The sequence below is a fragment of the Vigna unguiculata genome, chromosome 1, assembly GCF_004118075.2.
Source record: "Vigna unguiculata cultivar IT97K-499-35 chromosome 1, ASM411807v1, whole genome shotgun sequence".
Lineage (NCBI taxonomy): Eukaryota > Viridiplantae > Streptophyta > Magnoliopsida > Fabales > Fabaceae > Vigna > Vigna unguiculata.
In genome coordinates, this window is record NC_040279.1 from 5676738 (window position 1) to 5686060 (window position 9323).

A 9323-nucleotide genomic window follows, 5' to 3' on the forward strand; every position below is an offset into this window, starting at 1 on the left:
AGACATTTTTAGATTATTATGTTTCGGTAGATATTTTTAGTAATGGTAATTTTTATGTAACTCTGCCAGGATTATTTTTGCTGTTGTTATAGATGTTCAATATTTTAGCTAATATTTTTTAATGGGTTAAATATGTTTTTTGTCCCTCAAATTTTGATAAATTTTGAAATTAGTTTCTCTTTATACCAATTTAGTCATTCATCTTTAGAAATACGTGGATTTAGTCCTTCTTACCAAATTTTATTAAGTTTATTTGACATTTTAAACGCATTTTATAATTATATTTGGTTGACATTGAAGCGAAAATGTGACGGTGTAAACAATTCAAATATTATCATGAAATGCGCTTGAAACGTTAGATAAACTTAACAAAATTTGGTTAAAAGGATTAAATTCACGCATTGTTAAAGATGAAGAACTAAATTAGTAACAGTTTTAGAGAAAAACTAATTCCAAATTTTACTTAAACTTGAGGGACAAAAAAATATTTAACTTTTTTTAATCAATGTTAATAAAACTGTTTTTTTCTGCATGAGTGAATTGTATTTATTTTGATTGATGTCTATTATAACTATTTTTTGTTAAGATTATTTCGTTTTATCATCAAAACGAATATTAATTTTTGTCAATAGTTTGTTAAGATTTTTTCTTTCAAATGTTTATTAAAAAACATTCACCCAACATTAACTAGAACTAATTTTAGACAATATCAATTGAAAAAATTTCAATTGACATCAATAAAAAGTCAACAAAAAATTCAACTAATAATGTTGTAAAAGTGAACTGATTTATGTCGTTCTAACTATTCATGGTTGACATTAACTAAAAAGCAATTTTGACCAATATCAACAAAGAAAAAACTTTGTTAATATCGATTGAAAAAATCTCGATAAATTTTGACTGAAAATAACATCAACAAAAATATATATAAAAAAAAGTCTTCAATATTAATATTTTTAATTATACAAATTATTATATATTTAAGTGATTTTTTTCTTATTGAAATATTTTATCTAAACAAGAAAATTATAATTTAATAAATTTAAATTGACTTAATCAAGTAAAAATTTGAAAAATAATAAAATTTAAAATAAAATCAAATTGAATTTAATGTATTCAAAAATATTAAAAATTGTAAAATTTTACATCCAAATGTACATCTTTCTATTTATATTATTATTCTTATATATATATATATATATATATATATATATATATATATATATATATATATATATATATATATATATATATATATATATAACCCATATTTGACTCTAACCTTTAACAAGAAGTCCTCTCCCAAACTTAAATATAAACAAAAAATAATTGATTTTATACTTATGAAGAATTGTAGACTTATTATCTTTTTATTTTATGCAAAAAAAAAACTATTTTTTATAAACTATTGTTGATTATTTTTATTGAAAATTGAACTTAATATTCAAAATAATAATGTTAGAACATGGTGGAAAATATTGCTTTGTTTTCAGTCAAGGACCCGGATTATGTTGGTTAATCTGTCTGTATTAATACCATGATAAAAAAAAATGATTTTACTTGTATCTCAATATATTGAATATGAATTTTATTCTTATATTTAAGCATGAAAGAGATATTAAAAGCTTTTGGTCTTCTTATGTTTATCCATATTGGAAGGATTAAGACAATATTTTTGTAGGAATGAACATTAGAATTGGACAAAGATTTTGTTAGGCATGTCGGCTATAAGGTTGAGTGGTGTCTGTTTCTGAGGGAAACTCCTTTCACATTTTAGAATTACTAGACAATTGAGACTGTCATGTCACTGCTATGACTTACTGTGCTGGTGTCTTGCTCAGGATGTGAAGTAAGATGTGCTAAAAACAAACTCAAGCATGCACATACTTTAAAATGCTTTTATCTTTTCTGCCATTTGAGTGGGAGAAACGTGTACAAATGTTTTTAACGTGGTTTTGTAGGTCGGTGTCCATCAAAATTTTAGCAATTGAACGTGTCTAAACATCTAATGTGATGATACAAAATTGTGAAATTTAATCATATAAGAAAAACAAAAATTGATATTTTTTATGTTTAAGTTGGAATTTGAAAAAGGGAAACTGGTTTCAATAGCTTGTTTCTTCTTGCTTGCAAATTGTATTTACTTGATAAAACATCTTTTAATCATGACAACAAAGCGAGGTGAATCATTCAAGATATAACAACACAATGATCAATATCCAACCAAGACAAGGGCAAGGCTTCCCCTATAATATCCTGTACCACTCCAGAATATATTATCAATAAAAAAACATGCTCCAAATCTCAGATAAGTGAAAATAACAAGAAACCATTATTTTTTGACGGATAAAGATATGTGTGTATCCAACATTAAAGCCTTCCCCCCTCTTTTCTCCCCAAGTCCTACAAGCAGTGCAGCACACAATACAGAAACCTTAAAATATCAACACTGAGAAGAGGATTGTTCATCAACACCGAAAAAGTTCACTTTTCCTGAAAATACTTGCGGTTCCACTGTGAAGCTCAGTAATAAGCTTTTCGAGGATTGTTCTGTAAAATAAACAATTAAAACATGATAAAAGCTTGTTAAAACAAAGTACCGTGATATTGAAAGTAACTGAAACTACAAAAGGAAAAGTTAAAAAAGGTTCTGAGCATTATATACCAAAGGATTGGGTCTGTAACGGTAACCAAGCATCATACGCTTCTTGTACTGCTCATATATGTCATCCTCTGAAGTCACCTCCCCAGGTTCCTGAGCACCAACCCCCAAGTTATTCTTCTTAATATTACCTGCCATGATAGGATCTGAAATACCCTTCCTGGATCCGCCCAGACCCTCACCTGGGAATTCATGATTGTTAGATCAAGGAACAATAACGTAAGTTTAATATTAATAACAATGTAATTTCAATCAACTCTCAAAACACTATGGTACTCATACAAGATAAATTTGCAGCAGATTCTCAGTATTCATATGTTTCACATACTAAGGTAATATTGGCCTAGTTTCTCCTTATAAGTTATTTTTAAGAAAAAAAGCTTGGCCAAACACTTGACCATAAGAAAAAATAAATAAATAAGGAGCTTCAAAATAAGCTGAAGGTTGAATGAGTCCAGGTTTAAATGCCTTTAGACACAAGTCAATGGAATATAGCAAGAGCATGAAAATGGAACTGGGTAAAAGCACAAAGTACCTTCTTTCCAACCCATTTTTGACAGGAGCCTGTGGCCTACATTATCAGCCTGAATCTTAGACCTCTCTACATGCTCTTTTGCAGCTTTCTGTGCTGCAGCATCATTACAGCTAGCCAAGAACTTCTCAAGTTCTTCTGGAGGAATGAAATCACCCATGTGATGGCCTTTTTTGCCTGGTAATGTGTCACCCAAAACGAAAGGAATCAATAGATTGTTCCATTACAAGAATAGATGCATAAAAATAACCGTTTTAACTAAATGAATATTCTGATCAAGAAACGCCAGCAACAAATCAATTTTAACCTAGAAGAGAGGCAGGAGGGGGCATCTCATCTTTTGAATGCTTAGGTTGTTTATACTTTTCTTCCCGTGCAGCTTTCTTCATGTAGAACTCCATTAGTGCCAAAGAATCAGCATTTGATGAACCACTGGGCTCTTCTGCAGCAGAAATACACAAAGGAAACAGCAACAAGAGAAGGTTGCACACCAAGTCCATGAGAAGAGTAATAACAAATACTAGTTAATGTATAGTTCAGAATCAGGATAAAATGAAATGCAGTGGAACAAAATCATGACTTCCATTGAACACACCTTAAACTTTATCAAATTGACAAAGAAATGGAGATCAAACAGACAGCAACTGTGGAAACAATAAAAAGAATACACATTAATATCGCAATTACCACTCATTCCTACTGGAGATGTTTGAATTGAAGATCCAGAAGCTCTTGGATTGTCAGCACTTTCATATAAAGCAGATGCAGGAATTTGGTAGGATGTCTGCTGCTGAGATGATCTTTGATGACCACTAGTCTGTTTGGAAGATGAAGTGCTTGTACCCCCTGAACAAAACCACCAAATCAAAACCAAAATAAATAAGAGGTAGATGAGAAAGCATATTCCACACATCAGAGAGATCAAAACTCATCAAATCTGCAGGCTAGTGGATGAACTAAGCAACATTACTAGGAGACATATCACATATACTGTTACCACTTCAAACATATATCATGTGTAGACAGACACCACAGAAAACAATTGCAGTTCTGAGACTTAACAGTTACCATGTAACATCCATAGAAATTTAAATCATAATATTTAAGATATCATCTCAAACATAAATATATTCATGAAGTAACTACTAAAGCACCAAAAGAACATGGTTTAAAATCATGAAAATATATTCAACTACTATAATATAACAATGATCATTAACCAAATAATGCAAGTTTACATGAAAATAGTATAAAAATGGATGGATGAAAACTTTAAATGAACAAAACTAGGGTTTACAATTCCTAGACAGAAAAAGCAACAAAAATTATGGAAATATATTGAAACGTAATACATTATAAATTGGTCTAAAAACATGAAAATATATTGAAATACTTACCATTACGAGGCACCTGTGATTCCCTTGTCTGCGCAAGAGCCTTTTCTTCTTGAGCAAGCTGATATTCATAGTACTTGTATTCAGCACATCTCTCATCAAATAAAAATCTGCAAGTTGAAAAATGCATCAAATATAATCATAAATTACAACACATAAACAAATGATCAATAAACAAGGATTAGAAGTTGACTTCATACTTACTTGAAAGGTGTATCCCCTGGATTTTTTTGACGCGTGACATCCTCAAATTGCCTTCCATTTTTTGCCACAAAACTTGCTAGTTTGTCAGCAACTTTCTTCACTGTAGGATCACTTGGGGAAGGAGGTGCTGCATATCACTTATAAAACTGATTAATACCGAGAGCATGAACAAGGGAATGCAAATTAGTCTTGTAGCAGGCCTGCCAATACACCATTTCTTGATAGGTACTTGGGGAATAAGCTGCATTCATGAGACAAAAATATTCAAGACATTTTCTCCTCTTTGCTGCATGCCACTTTAATGAGCAAAGAAGGTATACACGGAGAGGACCTCTTCAACAATGAAACCGCAGGTAATGTAGAGGATGACTATTTCACGTGAAGAAAAAAAGGGGGCAAACGGTGTAATTGCAACTGTATGCCAACTGGCATTTCCCTTCAACTAAAATATCTCTGGGGGACTGTTCAGAAATGCTAAAGACTGACCAAACAATGAGTTTAAACCCTTCTTAGTCCTTCATTACACCTTTTGTGACCCAAAGGATGAGTGCAAGTGAACAAGTTCCTATTTCAATGCTATTACACTTATGTCCCCCTTTCTTCCATACCCAAGCAAACAGAATGAAGGCCAGCTGTTAATTTATGATTTAAAAAATTGGTTTTAAAAATGTATAAAATAGTGATTTTATCTTATATAAAGTTTATGAAGTGCAAAAGATTGAATTTTCTGGTTAAAAACTATATAACCATTTTTTTTGTGTTAAAACGTATTTCTAATTTCAGCTCCTTTTTTGGAAGCTACACAAAACACTTTTCAAAATAACAATTAAACTTAGAATATATTTTTTTCAACAGCCTGGAAAAAATGCTTTTTTTTACAAAAATACCTGAAAGAAAATGGCTATTACTCACATTGAGAAGAGTCTATGGAAGACACTAAATTTTAGGAAAATCTCACAGATGCAAGCTATGTTGCATTCAAATCAAAGAGAAAAATAAATATATAATTTAAAGATTGTGTTTGAAACAGTAACAAAACTGTCAACAACCAAGGCTGCTTAAGGCATAGGCAAAGTCCCATAAATTTTTTGTATCTAATGCCCCCTCCCACAGGCCTTGGGGCCTGACACATGTACAATGCAAAGGCTGTCCCTTACCATGTGCTGAAATTGAACTTTTACTCAGAATTGGTAAGAATTGGTAAGGACTGATCTCTTGATCACTTGGTTAGAGATTCTGATACATCAAAGACCATCAAGCCCAAAAGCTCAAAGATGCTAGGGAAAGCCTCATGAATAGTTTATGTATCTAAGACAAAGTTATGATGATATACAAAAGTTGGATAGAGAACAAAATAACAATAAATGTAGGAAAGAAAACAAAATCAGAAGCCAGGTTAGTATTTAAGATATATTTACATACGAAAATTATATTCACATTCACAATGACATACAAGTGGAAGGTCTTCAGCACACATTAATGAACTAAAAAATCTAATAAGTGAATAACAAGATCTCATTGAAAAAATAGCAAGACATATAAAGGTATGGCATTATGGATCACATGCTATTTGATTATTCGGATTTTAAAACTGCAATAAGTAGGAATACCAATCATGAGCGAACTATCTGCAAAAACTAGAAAGTTTAAGAAGTAATTACCAACATCAAGTTGTCTTGATGATTGGTCAATGCCATCCTGGCCTAACTTTTGTCGTTTTAGTGGTGCATCATTTGAAATATACCCAGCTTCTGTTTCTTCTTCATCTTCATCGGCACTCAATTTAACAGGGGGTGGTACCAGCTTTGACTTTTGTTTTAAACTGAAAGCTAGTTTGCCACCAGAACCACCCTGGGATGTTTTCCTAGTATCATTAACCTTCGAGTCCACAGATGTTTTGGTAATGGAGGGATTGGGCGACAAAGACCCTGAAATAACCTTAATTGGTTTAGAATTCTCTAATTTGACATTCTTCCCTTTCTCCTGCTCTTGTTGAAGTTGCTTGAACCTCTCCATGAAAGAACCATCATTGACGAAGAGGCTAGGTGGCACCCCCTTATCCATTAGCTAACAGCCAAACAATGCAGTTTACAGCAATCCAATCACTGTTTGACAAGCAAGCTTTAAAGCCTTTTAGATGATGCAGTTGACTTTTAAATCTGACTTATTTTTTGTGTACACATATATATGGTATAGTTTAAATACATGTTTGGTTCAATTTATTTAAGAAAAATCATCTTTTTTGCAGCTTCCGACAAGAGCTTTTGACAAAAGCCATTTTTTGTCATGAAGAAGCGGTAGCCAAACATAATAGAAATCTAAATATGTGAAGAATTATAAATTCAATGTCAAGCCTGATATCATTAACAATAAGCACAACCATAATTATTCAAAACAAGGTAAACAAGCCCATAGAAGAGCAGTCATTTTATCATGCATATTGTGAAACAAATGTAACAATTATTCCACTGACCTATGACAATATATCACATCAATCTAAATGGAAATCAAAGAGGGAACCCTTCCAATGAAAAAGGGTTGTTCAAAAGAAGCAGAAGTTCGTAACAAAGAAACAACATCAAACCACAAATTTTAATGTGTTCATCAGACCGAACTGGCACGTCAGGAAGATCAGATGAAAGAGTGAGACAAGAAAATTTCAGCTGTGTAATTCAAATGGATGGCTAAGATTGAAATTAACTAAAACATATTCGACAGAGTCCATATACAATTGTATGGCCAAGACTTGTTATTCTCATCTCTTAAACGCTCACTACATATGATAGCTTCTCTCCTATATATGTTAGTTCATATTGTTTCTTAGACCTTCAGCATTTACCCAGGGTGACAAAAAAGGAACAGAACATATGAATCCCTATGATGGAACAGACGCAAAATATTGACTCGCCAATTACACCAATTACAACTTTGTCACCATATACAGCTTTGCCATCATATACTCAGCATACAATAACCTAAGCCTTGCATAACAGATTCAGGAAAAAATATATAACAAAAAGAAACAGGATTTTAGGGACTATCTATCACATGTGAAAACATTAGCAAAGATGAAAAAACGCACCGAATCAAAAACCCAACAACACCGTCTAACAGAATCGATTCACCTGAGATGATCCCAAAAGACAAACCCTAATTACAAGTTCGATTCCAACCTCACCCTACATCCCTTTAAATCGAACTAAAACCATTGAAGATAAAGAAAAGATTGAGAGAGAAAACCCTAGATTGGAAGCAGAAGCAAAAAAGACTGACCAAACGATGTTGTTGTGTGTTGAATTTGATGCAAATCGGAAAAGGCTGAACTTTTCGCCCCCAAACGCTGTACAAACCTAGCGAAATAGATAGTTGTCTCTTGTCTCCTTTCATTTATATATGGAATAGAAGACCAGTGAAAAAAATAAGTATAAATTTTAATAATAAATAATAACCATAATAATAAATACATTATTATTTCTTTATTAATCTCTTTGAATGATAGATTCAACCTAAAAAATTAAAAATTAAAAATATTTTTAGAATTAAGGTTATATTAATTAAATTAATTTAAATTTAAATATAATAATTTAATCTATAAATTATAATATAGGCAATAATATTACTATTTTTAATTTGTTTAATTTAATAAAATATTCTTCTTTTAATTGTTTAAGATTAACTATTATTTTGAATAGCAGATAATCCTAAATTTATTTAGGTCATTGACTAAAAATAACTCGATTTAGATCAAGAGTTTATTAGCTGACCTTTTAAATCAAACTTGTAATGTTAATTTTGAGAAAAGAAAAATATAAAGATATAATTTTAAAATTATTATATATACTAATTAAACCTTAAGGTTGTTAGATCAAGCTTGTTTTCTAATTCCATGAGTATAAAAATATTTAACAATGTCTATGTTGTGTTATGAATAATAAAATTTATATTAAAAAATAATTTTTATATTTTAAATACTGATGTACTTAAAAAAACATGATAAACTATAATATTTTCAATGATACGAGATAATGACTTTTGCTACTAATAAACGATTTTTTATAATTCATTTTTAACTTTGTTACTAATTTTATCTTTGTTAATATAATTTATTTTTATTATTTATAAAAATTTAACTTCAACAATTTATAATTATATTTAGATATTTTTGTGATTATTACATTATAAAATTTAATAAAATATGTATTTTATAATTTGTTATAATGTTTCATTTTAATAATTATTATAATATCTAATTTTTTTAATAATATTTTTATTTATTATTTACTGTACACTCGATAAAAAATATTAAAAAATTATATTATCATATATGGTTTTTCACAGGTGTCAAATCTTTTTTTCATTAGTAACAGAAACTTTATTGTTTTACTCGTGTTTATTTGCTAACAGATGGGAAAAAAAGTTTACTTTTTTGTTATTTGACCTTTTTTCTCATTTTTTTTATAATGCATATATATGTTTTCATGAGATGGAAACCAATTATTTACCCAAAAACATGTATTTCTATTTTAGGGAT

At 30.2% G+C, this 9323-nt stretch overlaps 1 protein-coding gene across 3 annotated transcripts; it reads right to left on the reverse strand.

Moving 5' to 3' along the window:
- Positions 1 to 2157: 2157 nt before the first annotated feature.
- LOC114192481 (SURP and G-patch domain-containing protein 1-like protein) lies at positions 2158 to 8167 on the reverse strand. 3 transcript variants are annotated; one of them, XM_028082228.1, is made up of 10 exons: positions 8066 to 8142; positions 7875 to 7917; positions 6454 to 6897; positions 4793 to 4919; positions 4592 to 4698; positions 3882 to 4040; positions 3502 to 3636; positions 3198 to 3371; positions 2666 to 2844; positions 2158 to 2550 (listed from the first exon to the last, which is right to left on the reverse strand). In XM_028082228.1, exons 3-10 carry the CDS (start codon positions 6854 to 6856, stop codon positions 2524 to 2526), a joined length of 1311 nt encoding a protein of 436 aa, XP_027938029.1. In that variant the 5' UTR covers positions 6857 to 6897; positions 7875 to 7917; positions 8066 to 8142; the 3' UTR covers positions 2158 to 2523. The 3 variants fall into 3 exon arrangements, with proteins under 3 accessions (XP_027938029.1, XP_027938037.1, XP_027938020.1); XM_028082236.1 differs by lacking the exon at positions 7875 to 7917 and having other exon boundaries at positions 3502 to 3633; positions 8066 to 8167; XM_028082219.1 differs by lacking the exon at positions 7875 to 7917 and having other exon boundaries at positions 8066 to 8167.
- Between the last annotated feature and the right edge of the window lie 1156 nt (positions 8168 to 9323).

What these genes read in the sequence shown, in the direction of transcription:
- LOC114192481 (XM_028082219.1), bottom strand. Translation starts at nt 6,856, where the DNA reads ATGGATAAGGGGGTGCCACCTAGCCTCTTCGTCAATGATGGTTCTTTC. An exon ending in ATCACAGGTGCCTCGTAATG is followed by an intron (nt 4,041 to 4,591) that starts GTAAGTATTTCA and finishes GGTTTTGTTCAG; the next exon opens with GGGGTACAAGCACTTCATCT. An exon ending in GTTACAGACCCAATCCTTTG is followed by an intron (nt 2,551 to 2,665) that starts GTATATAATGCT and finishes TTTATTTTACAG; the next exon opens with AACAATCCTCGAAAAGCTTA.